Here is a 17,424-nt window from a genome sequence, read left to right as displayed (position 1 = left end):
TCATAGGTATACAGGCATAGGGAATGAGAGCGAACAAACTGAAACACTGCAGAAGGTGCCTGCACACCGCCCGAACTGTAGCAGATGACAGGCGTGAGCCCGTGCCGTAACATCACGCGAGCGGCGTTCGCAGCGCCCCTGTAGTTCGTTCTCGGGGCTAATGGTGATAAGTAATAGTGCTTTCAAATTGCGCATCCGGTAGATTTTGATAGTGAGAGAAAACCAGGAGAAGCTGGGTGTAAACATGGTAGATACGTTGGTTTTAACACCCTATGGATTTCACTAGAAAGTGATTTATTTATTTATTTATTTGGTTTGGCTTAACACCACAAAGCCCAAACACCATTTCATATCAAACACTGAAATAAGTGAGTAAAAATTGAAATAATTGAATAAAACTGAAAACTCCCTCCAGCATGTACGAAAAGCTAGTGTGGGCTCTATGTTGGGTTTTCAAAGCTTACATTAGAGTTTTTTAGGCATCAAAGTCAGCGTATCAAAAATTATGCTGGGCATTGTAGGGTGAATGTCTTGCAACAAAGGGATTGTGCGAAACAGTATAGTAGAGGGGCTCCAGGACAATTCTGACCATCTGAGCTTTTTTAATATGCACACAATGCTCAATACACAAACATTTTTGCATTCTGGTCATGTCGGAATGTGGCCACTACAGCTGGGAACTGAACCAATAAACTCATGCTGAGCTGCAGAAGCAGTGGGTCTGAAAGGTGCGAGTGTGCAGTTCCTTGCATGCATGCATGGTTTGAAGTTATTGCTCTGACTTTTTTCTGAAGTGCATCTTTGAAATGTAAAGGCCCATGAATTATGCAGTAAACTCCTGTTAAGATGAACTCGAGGGGTCCATGAAAATATGTGTATATATATGTAATAATATACCTTGAGAAGTTCGTCTTAACAGAAGTATTCCATAGAGCTCAATATCTGCTATTCCTGGCACACAAACTGCACAAGACAATAAAAGGAACTGCATCAAAACCAAAAATCAAATGTAACAGAGACATTTACTGGATTCGCAAGATGGAAAGTGTTTCTTTATGCACTCAGTTACTTAAGCATTTGAATAATGGTTGCTTGCCAGCTTTGTGTAAGATTGTGGGCTGTCACAAAAGCTGACATTTCACCTAGCTTGCTGAAAAATTCTTAAGTGCCATCACGTTGAAAAAAAAAAAGAAAGCACCAAAGTATTCGGGTCATTATCAGCTGTGTCATTGTGGCTGGCTCTTGGGCAGTATCCTCGCCTAATTACTAGCCTGCAGAGGAACATTGAGGAGCTCTTCAATTATTCTGTGCTGCAGGCTTCTATGTCATGATGGATACTGGCATATAGTATGTTCCACCAGAAATAGCGCTTGCTTCTCGTGTAGATAGCAGATTAGTCTCCTGCAAAGGCCACCGATGTGGGCCTCTCACTGAGCCAAGTAGCAGGTGTCTGTGGCAGCTGCGGATGTTCAGCTTAACGGATTAAACTGATTTTCATTAGGTATATGGGAAAGCATCTACATGTTCACACTACATAGTTCCTTATATCCAAAAATTCACCTTAACCAGGTTTGCCTTAAAGGGACACTACCGAAGTCTACTGTTTGACATTGTTAGTGCACTGAACACTGTTCAACATTTACCTGCTGTTGAACTAGTAGTAGCTATCTTTTCCTTTTTTTTTTCTTTCTTTCATATAAAGGTAAGTACCTAGACCTGTTGAAAGCAGTAGTTTTTTTTTCCTCCCTTGAAATTTTCAGGTGCCTACTGCTGAACGTAAGCAGCTACAAGCCCTCGTAGAGTCCAATGGAGGCTCTTACTCTGGCCAGCTACATTGCAAGAAGACAACACACGTGGCCCTCTTGGAAGCTTCTGGGGACAAATACAGTTATGCTCGCCTGTGGAAGCTGCATTGTGTCCATGTCCGCTGGCTATATGAAAGTGCACAAGCAGGCTATGCCCTTGATGAATCACTTTATGCTTTGGAACCAGCTGATGTCTGCAAAAAATCAACGCCCAATCGGTCTTGTGCAGATGATGCTTTGCCTTCATGGGATTGTAGTGTCATCAAAACGGAAGAGGCCACTCACATAAACGATACTGCGCGCTCAAATGAGAGCATTCTAACCCTGCGTGAGGTCAAGCTAAAAGATCCAGTTGATGACATTGATATTGATAAATTGTCGTCATGCTGTGGTCAGTTTCTGGATGGGTGCTGTGTACTTCTGTGGGGCTTTGCCCAAGAAAAACTTGAGAAAATGAGAAAAGTTATCAATGCATGTGGAGGAGTGAGGCTCGATGAATACAAGGAAGAAGTTACCCATGTAGTAGCTGCTGAAGGTGCTCACTTCACTTCAGAAATTATGAAAATGATCAAGAGGCATGGTGGTTCACCTTATGTTGTGTCTGCACGGTGGTTTGCTGAAAGCTGTGCTTCAGGCAAATTGCAGAAGATCGACACATACCTGCTGGCAGAGTTGCACTCTGATGTTGGAGGTGGCGAGCTGCCTGCAAATTGTATGCCCAACACCATTGAGACTCACAGGAAATCAGTGATACTAGAATGTGAAAATCCATTTCCAACTGATCTTAGTGATATTGTAGAGCAGTACAGGGTCTCAAATAATGGTAGTATGAATGTCGGAGACGGTGCATCCACTTTACATCACGAGAAAAATGATGCTACAATTTCTGCATGCAATATAGAGAAGACAAGTGAAGCATTGGATTCTCTCGAAGCCAGCATGAAAAACAGCAACATGAATGAAAAACTGCTGGAGAGGTATGAGTCTGCTGATGCACTCTTTACAGGTATGCTTTTCAGGATACACGATTTCAAAAAAGAGGATGAGCTAATTTTGGAAGAGTACATCACTCACAATGGGGGAAAAATATATGATGATAGTGCCAGCAAGGGCAGGCAGCAGTTGATAGAGATTGTGCCACTTGTTATAGAGCCCAAGAACTACAGCTCTCTTGATGGCATATTGGTAACATACTGCTGGCTTGAGGCTTGTGTACACAAGGAATCTTTGCTTCCTTTTGAAGAGGACCCATTGTTCCGGCCATTCACAAAACCGGCTACAAAGGACTTTCTGCATGGTTGCGTCATTTCGTTCAGCCAGTATAGCAAGCCAGAGCGAGATTTTCTAGTTCACTTGGCTGAATCATTGGGGGCTACTTGCCAGGAATTTCTCGTGCGGTCAGTACGTCGCAACAACCAGCGGAACCTTTTGCCAAACACTCATTTGATTGCACGAGAACCTGAAGGCACTAAATTTGAGGCTGCTGTGAATTGGGGCCTGCCTGTGGTCACCAAAGACTGGCTGGTGGCTAGTGCAAAGCGTGGTGAAAAGATGAATGAGGACATGTTCTTGCTAAGTGATGCTGCTCACCAACCCTTCAGTGCCAAGCCTTCATCTTTTAGGAACTTAAATGCTTTGAACCAAAATGGTTCTTATACAGGAAAGCATGGAGTGCAACTTGATAATCAGAACAGCATAACAATCCTACCTGACAAAGAATCTGAACCTTTCAACATGCTGCCACGTAAGGAAAGCACAAGGCAAGCTTCGGAAGCATGTGGTGCTCAAATGTCAGCCTCGCACACCCCTTCGATGTGTTGTAAGGAGCCTGGAAGCTTTATAGTTCATGACCCATCTTTTGCTAATGAGCATACTGATAATGCTGTTGATGAGAGAAGCAAGATTGCAGCTGCTGAACCAGCAAGGTTGTTGTGCACGCCTGATGAAAAACGGACAGTTTCTGCTGGTGGTTTGTCAACTCCAGGAAGCTTTCTAAAAAGTCAGCGTATCCGAGAACTTCTATCAGAAAGCCACAACAGCATGAGCAGTAGTTTGGCCAGTGCAGAGGCTAGCAGTGAAGACGAAAGCTTCCAGCAAAGCATAGATGCCACTTATAGGCCAAAGCTGAACATCACAGGGATTGAAGGGAACTGGGCTTCGAAAGAAAACATGAACACACCGAGAAGGTCACGTCCCTTGTCTCTTGGAAAACAAATTGCTCGAAATTTTGACCAAATCCTGGAACAGTTTGGTGTCAATGAAGACCTTAATGGACTGCTGGACAGCCCAAGTCCTGGACTTCAGACTGGACGGGTACAAGGAGCACCACCAGCATCATTCCCACTTGCAGGAGCGATTGTATGTGTGTCAAAGAGGCTCTCACATGTGCAGAAGGAGTTGGGAGACATAGTCCGTGAACTAGGTGGGGAATTTATTTCTGCTTACTCTGATCATTGCACGCACATTGTGCACCAAAGCAAGCCCGGAGAGGCAGTGCCACGGGAAGTGCTTCGAGCCAGAGAACAAGGCAAAACTCTAGTGAGCTCAGGCTGGGTGTATGCTTGCAAGGGCTCTGGTTCTTGGCTTGATGAAGCTGACTTCCCTAGTGCACATGATGAACGACTTTCTCTTGTAGGCCATGTTTCAACTGTCCGTGTTCCTAAGCAGCGGTCTCAGCAGAGTGCTTCCTCGCAGCTTGGATCACCCAAGCCCCTAAAGTCACCTCCTTGCGGAGAAATTGGGTTGCCAAAAGCATCTCAGAGCACAGAACTGCAACCTCGGAGGCTCACAGAGAGCCAGCAAAAGATAAATGATCAGCTGGATGAACTCATGATGGCTGCAAAAGCAGCTGGACGACGACAGAGTTTGAGACCAGCTCCAGCACCTATAGTTGCATCACCAATTCACCCTGTGCTCACAGGAACAGACTCTACAAAGCCATCAGTCATTACTAGCCTTCCTTTGCCCGACTCAGAATCCCAGTTTGTTGCCATCACTTGGGATGACCCAACACGAAGGATGGAAATGGCTAGGCTTGCTGGAAAGCTGGCTGAAATGGAACCTGCTTCACAGCCAGCAACGGAGCAGTCCCCTGACGGAGCAGATGACAATGTATTTGAAGAAGCAGAGCCAGTAGTGGAGCTGCCTCCTAAGGTGTTTGTGATTTCTGGCTTCTCAGACGAGCAGAAGATCCGCTATGCATCAATCATATCTAAACTAAATGGTGTGCTACTTACTTCCAAAGCCTATAATCCAGAAATGACACATCTGGTATTGCTACAGGCCCTTAAGAATGAACGCTATCTTGCTGCTCTTGCTGCTGGAAAGTTTGTCTTGCATGCAGCTTACCTGGACGAGAGTGCAAAGGCTGGAAAATTTTTGGATGAAGAGGAATATGAATGGGGCGGCCCCTTGACTGAAAGCTGCCTTATGAACCTCTCGACTGCATCAACGAAAAGCCACAAAGGCAAGGTGAGCTTGATAAATGTGCTGCTGTTTGCTCAACTTTTTTTTTTTTCATGGTTTAGTTAACACTAAAGGCAAGCTGAGCTTGATAAATATGCTGCTGTTTGCTCAACTTTTTTTTTTTTTCATGGTTTAGTAAACACTAAATTTTAATAGTGCAGAAAAGAAAAACGTTGCATATTTTTCGCAATACAGCATCAGTATATGCACAGAGAGCAGGTAAAGCTATTGTAGTTGGTTATTTGTGACTCGAAGGGCTTGGTGTTAAAATAATAACAAAAAAAAGAGGAAGTGCACTCGACAGTACAGGTACAAATCCTGTCTTTTGTACTCCTTTTGCACAGTCCCCATCAGTGACAAAGGCAGGACTGAATTCCAAGTGGTGTTTTCAGCCTGTTGTTATTTTGGGTATTTTCTGTCTGCTTGTCAGCTGGTTTTTTTTTTTTTTTTTTTTTTTCCCACTGGGATTGATAAAACTATGTGGGGTGCTCTAAAACATGCAGCCATAGCTATCTACAGGCAAACATTGAATTAATCTAGATTTAAGTTATCCTTTTAGATACCTTGCAGCACTTGCTCTATGTCAAGAAATTCCTTACAGTTGCCAAGTAGATTGTTACTAAAAGGGTCATAATTCTTCTGCAATTAAAATTGCCAATGATGGACAGAATGATATATACCACATAGAAATTGTGCACTGTGCTTTCAGTATCTGAGGTTATACCCTGCTTGGTGCTGGCCCCTGCTTTGAGTTAGGGCTGCACAGAGATGGTGCTTCACTGCCACAAATTGTATAGATAGAATGGTGTGAACAGTTAGCGCGAGCAAGCTTTAATGCGATTAGCATTGTTTGGGAACTTCACTCAATTTGTGGTATGTTTTTCTGTCTCTGTCTTTATCTGACTTATTTCACGCCTACTTGGGTTGCTGGGTGTGGTCCATGGTGTAATGAGTAGAGCACCAGGCTGCTGTGCTTTTCCCTTCCCTTTCATGCCAACTTGGGTCACTGGATATGTGCCACTGGGTATGTGCTGCTGTTCAATGAACTCCTTTGACGCTAACTTCGTCTGCCGGGTATGTTCCGTTATTCAATGATAAAAGAAAATCCCTTTAAATTTATCCAGTTCTGTGTGAAAACAAACCCATGTCATATATAATCAGACGGTCTTGTCTGAATGTGTTCACACAAGTGATGCGCACGAACTTCGCTGTGACGTTGCTAGATAGAGCAGCGGGTCCAGAGGAAAGTGCAAGAGGGAAGCCTGGCTGCAATACATGCTTGGTGCCTCATACATGATTAGAACCTCTGAGAGTATTGGAAAAACAATTGCTAGCAGTTCATTTTAGGCAATTTTCCATCAGGTTGGTGTCTTTCCCAAGCATAGAGTTACCACATTTACTGAGCACCAGACCACTATCACACTTTTGCCTATTTTACCAGCAGGCACCCGGCGATAGCACTCGTCTACCTCCCAAAGCAGTGGCTGATGTTCAACTATTTCACCATTGCTATAGCAGAGTATCACACACATAATGTGGAAGATGGTGCAGCTCACACGGGGAGCAAGTGGCCTTTTTGTCCACTTTCATTTTCCTTTTCTCTATTTTTTCTTCATTTCAATTAAAATGAACAGCTAATTTCTCCTGTGCTTTATTTGGTTCATGTGGTTATTACCAATAATGTTTTAACTTAAGCTTGAAAAATAATAAAAAAAAAACTGAAAAAATCCGAAAGACCATTTTTTGATCGTCTCCATTTTATGCACCATGTTCGCTTTAATGGTTGCATTTGGAGTGCAACAACAAACAGTTGTTGTTGTAAGCCTAGACAGAGGGTACCTCTCAAGGAATGCTTTCCCTCAAGAGTTTTGTATCACCACATTTTAGTAAAACAGGTACAAGTGGTTAAACATTACACTCCTCTCAAGCTATAGTGTCTCCCCTCAAGTTTTACACCGTGTAGCCATCGTTGTCTCACCTCCTTGGCCATGACGTCATGTGGTGACACAAGCTGTTGATTTGGGTTGATTGTGTTCTGGCATCTCTTTCCTACACAATTTTTCTCATTAAACCTGGGCTAGAAGGAGCAAACTTTTACAACTTTGCGTGACTGATGGAGACATGGTGGCACAATGCGCAATGTTCGCTGGCTTCTTCTACATAAAGCAAAAAAGAGGCAGACCACTTCGGGCATTCACCATGTTTCTGTGAGCGTATATCTAATGTGCAAATAACAACATACATTTGAGGCTCAATAAGGTGGAAGCTTTGGTGAGTTGGTGATTCAATATCGACATGTTTGCACAGCGCAAAAGATGAGGACTGAAGGAAGAACACAACACAGGCGCTGTGTTGTTTTCTTCCTTCAGTCCTTGTCTTTTTCGCTGTGCAAACATGTCCAGTGCCTGTGTTCTGCTCTACCTTCAGTCCTCGTTTTTTTGCGCTGTACAAACATGTCGATTTGAACCTCGTTATAATGAAAATATCGTAAGAAGCCAACAAACACTGACACCAAGGACAACATAGGGGAAATTACTTGTGCTAAAGAAATGCTAAATTAATGGAAATGAAAGTGGATGAAAGAACAACTTGCCGCAGGTGGGGAGCGATCCCACAACCTTCGCATGTGGGATCGTTCCCCACTTTCGACAAGTTGTTTTTTCATCCACTTTCATTTCCCTTAATTTATTGTTACCTTATTTCACTTATTAAACACAAGTAATTTCCCCTATGTTGTCCTTGGTGTCAGTTTTGTTGGCTTCTTATGATATGACTAATAAAAATCTGGCCCCTCGGTTAACCCCCTTTCTTCTTGGTTATAATGAAAAGGGATATAATCAATGCAATTCCTCTTGAAATCCCCATAGAGATCCATGTATTTTAAACATTGTTTTAATGCAGTAAAATTGTTCTGCCAATGGATATAAAAAACTAGATTCGTCTCCGAAACCAAAAGTACCGACCGTTGTGCACCGAACATGTCGCTTTCCACCGGGTTCCGCACTCGTCTTGCACGGCAGGTCATAATTCCCATGTTGGATACGCCGTCGAGCATCACTGGTCTTTCCCATCACTTGTGTGGCCCAGCACAAGTAGCACTTCTTATCTTATCGCACCTCTCTCTCACTGCAGCACGTAGCTGGCGAAGCTAGGCGCGCCTTCTGAGATTGCAATCTTGGAGGACATGCTTAGCTGTGCCATGCCACATATAGATGATGATGCTTACGCATGGCTTGCTATAAAACAAGTGTCTCTCGCTCTCTCACTGCAGTGCACCACGTTGTGCTGACGCAGTTAGGCATGACCTATGAGATTGTGCGAAACTAGCACGAAGCAGCCAAGCAAAGCTGGCAAGCTCACACAGCAGAGCTGCAGGGCCATGAGAGAGCGGCAGATCAGATAGTTTCGCTTTCAAGGGCCGAATGCATCCGTGTCCACGGTTCTGGCGCTGTGCCAAGCTGTATTGGCCATATACTTCGACGGTTTCACAACAATATGAGCGAACAGAGTGGAAAGCGGAAGCAAAAGGCCATCGCATTTCAACTTAAGGATTCTGTCTTAATGGCTGTCATGTCAGGTGTTATAAAATTGTGTGTTGCGTGCACTGGAGAGTTTTTTGCTGTTGTTTTATTGCATTTTCACCGCTTGTGTGGCTGCATAGCGGTTCGGCGGGCTGCAGAGCTGTAGTCTTTGCATGTTTAAAGTGGTGCATACCATTGGGCATATACTGCAGTAAATGGCAATGCAGTTGAACCCGACTGTATCGAACCCGTTTAGATCGAATTATTCTATCTATCGAACAATTTCTGGACACGGTATAGTTACAATGAGTATATATCGCAAAAATTACGCTTACATCGAACAAAAATAGTAGCAACTCCCTATATATCGAACGTCAAGCGGCGGAAAGTGCCCCCGGAAGTTGGCTTTTCCTCGTGGTGGCGGAAGACCCAGCGGCGCGCAGCTCCATCCAGCCGCTCTCCCTACCGTGACCGCACTGCCTCGGACGAGCCGTCGACACCCCCCTGCAAGAAATGATCCTGGCCCGCCCGCAGCGCTTGCTCAGACAGCCAATTATAGAGGCTCTTGTGCCCTCGTTGGGAAAGATGGCGAAAGTCCGAGTTGTCTCGCTGCTTTTCTGGTTCATTGTGTGTGCACCTTGTGGGCCTTCTCCCGCAGTGTTGCTGTGATGAAGCGGCAGAATTCACCTTTCGTCGTGAAGCTCGAAATCATAAATAGGGTCGAACGCAGTGAGAAGTCGGATGTCCCTTCAGCGTACAAGATTCCGAGGAGCACTCTCATCACGATCTTGAAGAATAAGGGGGAGATTAGGGCTAAAGCGGCCAAACTTGCAACTCTGTGCTCGTGGCGTCCGACGTGTACGCACGGCCGTGTACGAGTGGTTCATCCGAAATTGCTACAGCCGCGCTGAGTTCCGCATGCTCGGTTATGACTGTAAATTCTGATGAATGTGATGAAGCTGTTGCCAGTGTTGCTGAAGTTTGGAGTGAGCTGTCAGAATTTCTGGGAGCTGTTGACGAATCAACGGTGGACGAGTTTGTGAGCGCAAGTGATGGTGTTGCGACCACAGGAGAGCCCGAAAACGAAGACTACATTGCCGACATCGTACCGAGCACAAGTGAAAGTAGGCACAATGAGGAAAGCAACGACGGTCTTTGGCCCACATCCTCCAAAGTGATTGGCGCGCTCACACTAGTCCCGTGCTTCTACGCGAATGCGGAAAGTTGCGGCCTCAGCTGCTCCAACTCCTTAGACAACGTGGAAAAGTGCGTGCGTCACAGGCAGCAAAATTGCCCAAGCAGAAGAAAATACAGGACTATTTCGTGCGAAACTAAGCTAGTTTTATCAATAAAGTAATTTTATAAATGGTATGTGCCTTTATGACATCCAATTATTTAGCAGGCTTATATCGAATTATGCTCTATATCGAACTGATAGGCGTTCTTTGCGAGTTCGATATAGCCGGGTTCGACTGTAGTCAGTATAATGAAGTAATGGATATAACTAATTTTGGCTTCCCCTTCAACTTCATTATAGTGAGGTTTGAGTGTAACTGTTTGTGCTGATTATATTTTGGCTTGATAATAGCCTGATAACTCGTGAATATCTTGCACGTACATTTCGCGCTTGTAAGATTTCTTTGTACCTGTCAGCAGTTAAAGCAAGCACTGCCATAGTAGGCTAGAGCTGCCGCTAACTTCAAAATCTGGTAAAATGGGCTGTTTATAAACAGCCTATTTCACCACATTACGAAGTTTCTTCTACTCTAAAGTTAAAAAAAACAAGGAAATTGGGGGAAAAAGCGTACAGGGACATCAAACCCACATTTTTTCAGTGGTAGGCAGAGATGGTAGCTTTTGCCAGACGTTTTGACACATTGTATGGCATATTTAATTTTCTTTGCAACGCTTTTATTCCAGATATCGGCTTACGAGGAAATTTTTCTGCTACCATTCTCTGCAAATCATACACAAAGCATGGCTTTTTGACAAATGTAGAATCTGCAGTTTCAATTAAAGGCACCTTTCTTTCCGAAACTGCGCATGATCGCTGTGCTGATCATAGAGGTTCTTGCTGACATTGACCTGCAGCACTCACATTTTTTACAGCTTGCAATCACTGCAGTTTAATCCCTGCATGCACCTGCAGTGCAGGACAAGCATAGTACAGCACTGGTGTACTATTCGTGATCCTGCCGCCAAGGAAGAAAGACATTGCTGCACATATTTTTATTGAAAAACCCTACACGCCCTGTTGGATGCCGTTGCCACCGCTGTAGCAAACGATTTGCCTTCTCAGGCAGAAGTGGTCCGTTAGTGTGAAGAAACATACACATTTATTGAATTTGTATGCATGAAGAATTTTCTGCATATGTATGCTATTAAAAATAAGCTCCATGAAGCGACATGTTTCTAGCATTCCCGATGACATTGTGTGTGTAACCAGTCGAATCGCTTACCTGGGGAACATCCCTCACCTATGCTACATAATGTGAGAAGAGGCAGCTGAAAACTCAAAGGAGTGGCACCTCTGCGATAGACAGTGATGCACATTTTTAAGACTTTGTAATTATGAGCCTTATGCGGAGGGCTTAGATTATATCTTAATCAGAAGGACCTACCGGACCGATTTTGTGCGTTTGTACATAATCGTCAAAATCACTTCAGAGTTCCTTTAAATTTTATTAAAAGTAGCAGCACAACACCACCTTTTCTTAGCTCTTTGTTCAGAGCTACAGCATATTGTCCCTCTCTGCCTCTTTTGTAATCTTCTGTTTGTTACCAAGCTGAGCAGGTTTGGGATGGAGGTTGCAAGACTACCACTGCAATGAGTGTTTTTGGCCTGGGAAAGAACAAGATAATCAGGTCACCACATGCCACCACATGCGTACTACAGTGCAGTCCACTTATAGCGATATCAAGAACAAAATATTCAATCGTTATAACCGATCATCGCTATGTCTGAACTGCTGTAAAAAAAAGAAAAGAAAAAAAGCTGCCGAACATACCTTTATAGCTCCGACATCAAATTTGCCACTTACGATGAAAAATTTCCGTTGTAGAAAGTAGGCTGTGAAAAATGAAACGTTAATTTATACCTCTAAGCAGCATGTCAAGCCTTAGGCGCACTGAAATAGAAATCTGCACTTGCTTTCACGGAAGTTTCAGGTTCATAACCGCGGTGTGCATCGCGTTCAGCGGCTGCACGAACACTGGTGGCTATAATTTAGCGTGCATGAAATCGGTGAGCGACTCTACCGGCGACAGTGCACTTTGCATGAATGTTGGGGTCGGTGTCAAAGGCAGGCAACTGTCAATCTCGTCACTGCTGCTGCTTTCGTCACCTCCGTCGCATCACGCTGCCGTCTGTGCCGTGACGATTGCCCCTTCAGAGATTCTTCGCAGAACGAGGCAGCACTATCTGGCACCCAGAAACTCCTCCATCGAAGCATCGCCTATGTTATCGCCAGTGGCGACGTGCTCCCAGAGTTCGCTAATGTCAGCGGCTGCTCCCGTGTTGGTTTCACACATGGGGGGTTTCGTCCTGGCGCACAAAGTCCGTTGTTTCCGTTGATCGTCAGGATCACTGCTTCTAGCCTTCATGATCATGGCGGCACTCGCGGTTGTCAGAATCGTCGATATCGTCAACTGTGTGAGCTGATACTTTGAGTCTTGCGAAATGTGCAGCTTCGCCCCAAGCGACACAGCTTTGCACTTTGACAGCGCACCAACCGCTGCTTCCGTGGCGCATTTCCGCGCTCGCTAAGGAGATTGTAGAAAGGGAGCATAGGTGTGGTTTGCGTCGCGGTTCTCCCTCTCCCTCTCTCTTTTTATCTGTGGATGCTCGCTGGCGACGCGGGTGCGAAGTAGCTGGCGCCATCTTGTAGGATGCTGTGTTAACTTGCAATGCTCTTTGTGACTTTCTCAACCAGCACACTGGCGGGACGTGCTGCGCGGTAATGGCGGCAGATACGAACTTGCGTAGGCTAACTTTTCGCCCCGTCTCGGTTAAGAGGAACTTAGCATTGCAAATTTCACGATTATTCTGCATGGAAAACGTTGCCCTAAAGGCAGAATTTCGATCGTGATATCCGATATGTGGTGAATAACATATCGTTATATACGTTTTTTTTTTTTTTCTCATAGCCCTAATGCGTAAGTTGATTCTCTGAAATCGACACATCGTTATAACCGATATATTGTTATATGTGGTATCATTATAAGTGGACTGCACTGTTTAACCCTCTCAGTCACGGTGTCTCCATATGGAGATGCGGCTTTCTTCATTGCCTTTTTCATCAAAACGAGGAGTCACGGTGCACACTGGTGCGGTTAATATTCGAGACATAAATGACCATAATAAACACAATGTGAGTTTAAGTGATGAAACATTACTGAAGAAAAATATGTTTGAAGATGAACAGTTCCATGTCTTATGAAAGCTCTGGTTTGTACTGTTCAAATTTCTTTTTTATAGCAGCCTCAATCATTCATAACAGTTGAAAAATTATGTTTTATGTAAAGAAAGGGCTTTTTATAAAAAACAGTTACTCAGTACTCGGGGTTCCGTTACTGAATAGTTAGGACCCTGTTTTCATCCGCATCTCCATACGGAGACACCATGACTTACTCTTTCTTTACCATGCCAGTGACCCATAGGTAGCACGCGAAAATTTAAAACTGCAGTGGACTCTTTAAATGGAACCTCAAGGGACTGGGAAAATTCGTTTCGTTTATTAGGAGTTCCATTTACTGAGAGACAAAGCTGAATACAATTCCATGAATATAAAACCAACAAACCATGAGAATGGTGTTCAGTTTAAGAGGCAGTTCCGTTTAAGCGATTTCCGTTTATCGAGATTCCACTGTTCTTGCATTTTTTGGACTTATTGCGCCATCTAGTTCACTGTCGAGAAATAAAATTTTGTTTTTTAGTATTCCTTTTATTTACAAGTGGCAGCAATTTTTAAATGTGGCACAAAGATCACCGTACGCACTGTTTGATCGTGATGATGGCAGACGCTTGCATTTCCAGACCATCGAGTAGAGGATGTCGGTCTGGCAATTACGTTGCGTCCTCAAGTCATCCGGATATCAATGACTCCTAGTTTGATGCCAGATCAATAGAATTTCGTTCAGATAAAGCTGACCCACAGAAGCACCACTGATTGTTTTTGTATCTGAGAATTTTGTCTGCGCTGTAATTTAGCATTGTTTCTTTTAATGTCATTCCTCCAAAGCTCATTTTAAGTAATCGTTCTTGCTCTAAACGTGCTGCAATTGTGTGAGGTACGATGCAGAGGATCAGTAGCACCAGCAAGTCCAGTCGCCGTTTCCATAGCAGTGAAAGGGGAAAATTGGCATCCATCCAAATTGCAGCACGAAGCCACAAAGGAAACCCATACGTGTCTCTTAGGAAGAAAGTCTCACAGTTAAAGAAAAATTCGCTCTGGTCCGAGACTCGAACCCTAGACCAATGACTTTCTGGGGCGGTTGGTCTACCATCTGAGCCTACCATGAGGCTAGCCAATCACACAGCGAGGGCAAATTACTCGACAACTCGAGGCACTGGACCAATGAATATGGCAAATCAGTTCTGTGGAAGCCCACAAGGTGGAGGAAAGTAGATGAAAGGGAAAGATTGGCATCCTCCTAAATTGTAGCCGTTAGTTCGGGGTTCGAGTCCTGGACCGGGACAAATTTTTCTTCAACTTTAAGGCTTTGATTCTGAGAAACCCGTATGGGTTTCTTTTGTGGCTTCGTGCTAGAGTTTAGGTGGATGCCAATTTTTCCCTTTCATGTACTTTCCTCTATGCGGGCTTCTGCAGAACTAATTTTTCATAGTAGTGCAAGTATGATAAGTGTGCGGCAAAAACCAAGGCCACTGCCCGAAATGCAATGTTTTCTTCTGCATCACAGCTGAGGACTGTTTCTTCCACTGTCACAAACTGTAAACCCGTTGATGCACCGCTTGCACAACGTTGAATAATAAGGTCCCTCCTTTTTTGTAAACTGCCAAACTGTACTTGCGGAAGAAAAGTTAGTATTGAGTCACGATGTCTCCATATGAGGGCACGACCGAATTTGCACGATAATAGTCCTAGAGAGGTGAATTTTTTTTCTTTGCACTCTGGACGCCTGAAACATCAATACGTGCAAGTTTTAATGTTTTCCCTGCAGAATATAATTCGTCACTGAAGGGGATACAGATCCAATAATTCAATCTCTATGGGATGTGTAAAATGAGTTCAGATTACTTCAAGTAAAATTTTAAAGATGCTTGAAAGGCATGAATACCATGTTTAAGGGCAAAGCTGTGTGGAGTTTGCATGGGTTACATGCGCCCGTGTAGATGCATTGCAAATGTGTTTACCATAAGTGACAAAAGAGTAGTGGAGGAAGCAAATGGATATTTTCATACATGGGAAGAAGGCAGGAATTGCCCATATTTGTATGGTAAATACAGGAATGTTAAGTCGGTCATTCACAGCATGATGTGCGCAGTGAAGTCTGCATGTGCTTGTAAATATGTGTTGGCTGCAGAGTTCATACAGAGGCAAAAAGGAAGGAAGGACTGAAAGCAGGAGGTTAACCAGAGGAAATTCTGCAGCTGGAAGAGGATATGTGTACTAAAAACCTGAAATTAAAAATATAGGTGCAATCTGAAATGGAGCATGCTACACAGTAGTTCTTTCAGTAAACCCATACCCAGTAACAGATGCAAATCTACTCTAGCAAATTCCAAAAAGTGGCATGTCATTGCTCTGTCTCGCAATTCTCATGGCATCCTCTTGTGTTATCACGCAATGAGTAGCAAATCGTACCTTACTATGCCTCCTTAACTGAGCCGAAAGCACAGAAGCACTACAAACATAATCCCAGCCTTCAGTGGGCAATGCAATTGAGTTTATTTTGAATGGCATAATGCTGGGAAAGGTGATAAGGTGAAGTGTGTGCAGTCTGATTAAGTGGCACAGTATCCATGACTAATTTTGTGCCTTGAACCCTATTTTTTATATATATATATGTGCAATGCAGGGACAGCAGGCCTTTGCTCCACGTCGGTGGCGCCAGCACATCGCCCAGGATACTGATCACAAAGGTGCATTCTCGAATTGGCGTGTAGCCGTCTATGCAAGTGCCTCCAAGGAAGCAGCCTATGTTAACATTCTCACGGCTGGTGGAGCCACCATTGTGCCGACAACAACAGTGTGTGCTGGCCTTGAGGCTGGGGAGATTACGCATGCTCTCTTTGATAGTGGAATGGCAAAAGGCGTGCAGCTGGACCTGCTTGTCACTGCTGGTGCTTTGTGTCTTAAAGCTGAGTACATGGCAACATTCCTGGTTGATGATCCTGTTCCACCACCTGAGAAGTTCTATATCCCTGAAGTGGTCAAACTTCTGGACATTTCTGTTAGCACCAATTCAAGCACATCAGCAAGCAAGAGGGCAGCAGCCAGCACCTCTAACCGTGGTAACCTCGGCTTAGGAGCAAAAAGGAAGAAGCCGTGACTGGACCTGCGGTCCTGAAGCAGAACTGAAGTAATGTAATTGCAGGATGTTGTATCTGTGAATAGTATTTTGGCGACCAGTGCACAAGTTACTGTGCATACCACTGCACTAGCAACAGTGCAGTTGCAGTGAACTGTAGAGCAGATTAAACCAGTTTGGCGCTCCAGTTTCCTGCCAGCATTTACAGTGTATTGTGTTGCACGGACTTTATGTGCAAGTTTTTATCTTATGTACGCGATGTTGCTTAACATATTCAAGCGTGTGAAAGACTATCCTATGTGGCTCAGAAGAGCCAGTGGGAGCATTCCAACCCCCACCCCCCCAAAACAGTTCTGTAATGCTAAGCAGAATCTTATATTACAGAATTTTATGTTGTATTTATTTTTATTCTCGTGCCAGATATCCTGCTTGTTTTCATTTTCATGTTTAAATAAACACTTATTCATCTCTTCGCTCATTGTGCATTGTCAAACCCAACGTTACTAGACTAGCTTCAGTTTTAAAACTCGGCACCGTTGCGCAGAACCGCCATCCGACCGTGCCTTCGTGGCGCTGCAGTCGCGCCCGGCTTCACTTCCTCACTAGCCGGCTACACGGGCGTGCCGGACTAAGCACATGGTGCAGCGTTGGTATATTCTGTGGTTCGTTGTTGGCAGTGAATTTCAGCAAGCATGTCATCCGGGGAACTGTAGCCTTGGCCGAGTTTCTTAAGAATATCAGCAGACGATGCCGACGTGCTGCGTACCTGGCTGCATAGGCCGCTATTGGAATGATGTCAACAGTTCGGCGCACCACTTCTGTGTTCCCAGCAATGCGACGCTTCGCTCGGCGTGAGACAGAGCGATTCCTCGTGCCAACCGGGAACTCTGCGAAATCAATGGCACGCGCTTGTGCCACTGCTCCCGCGTTCGTCGTTATCTTCCACAGCTGGCTGCGTGGCCGTTCATCTTTCCAGCGTAGAATTTCACTTCACTTCTGTCGTCGTAATAGTATAATGGGGAGGCCGCGTTTACGGGGGTATGAGCCACTGCTTAAGGGAGTATGAGCCACTCATGGTCTTACGTAACGGAAAGATTTAATTTTGAAGAAATTTAATTTCGAAGAATCACAAGCGGCAAATC

The 17,424-nt window shown here is 44.4% G+C and overlaps 1 protein-coding gene across 4 annotated transcripts in view; it reads left to right on the top strand.

Moving 5' to 3' along the window:
• The window catches only part of mus101 (mutagen-sensitive 101), a 67,193-nt gene extending 50,437 nt beyond the window's left edge, over positions 1 to 16,756 (top strand). For 2 of the 4 annotated variants that reach the window (XM_075700754.1, XM_075700742.1), the window contains 2 exons: positions 1,761 to 5,276; positions 15,830 to 16,756. In XM_075700754.1, the coding sequence (XP_075556869.1) occupies positions 1,761 to 5,276; positions 15,830 to 16,303 (3,990 nt within the window). In that variant the 3' untranslated portion in view covers positions 16,304 to 16,756. Of the gene's footprint in view, positions 1 to 1,760; positions 5,277 to 10,711; positions 10,841 to 15,829 lie in introns of those variants that run through there. The other 2 variants (XM_075700751.1, XM_075700747.1) reach the window with 2 other exon arrangements.
• Positions 16,757 to 17,424: the final 668 nt, after the last annotated feature.

Source organism: Dermacentor variabilis, chromosome 1 (assembly GCF_050947875.1).
Source record: "Dermacentor variabilis isolate Ectoservices chromosome 1, ASM5094787v1, whole genome shotgun sequence".
Taxonomy (NCBI): domain Eukaryota; kingdom Metazoa; phylum Arthropoda; class Arachnida; order Ixodida; family Ixodidae; genus Dermacentor; species Dermacentor variabilis.
Note: the sequence above shows the minus strand (reverse complement) of the source record. Positions and strands in the feature narration are given on the sequence as shown.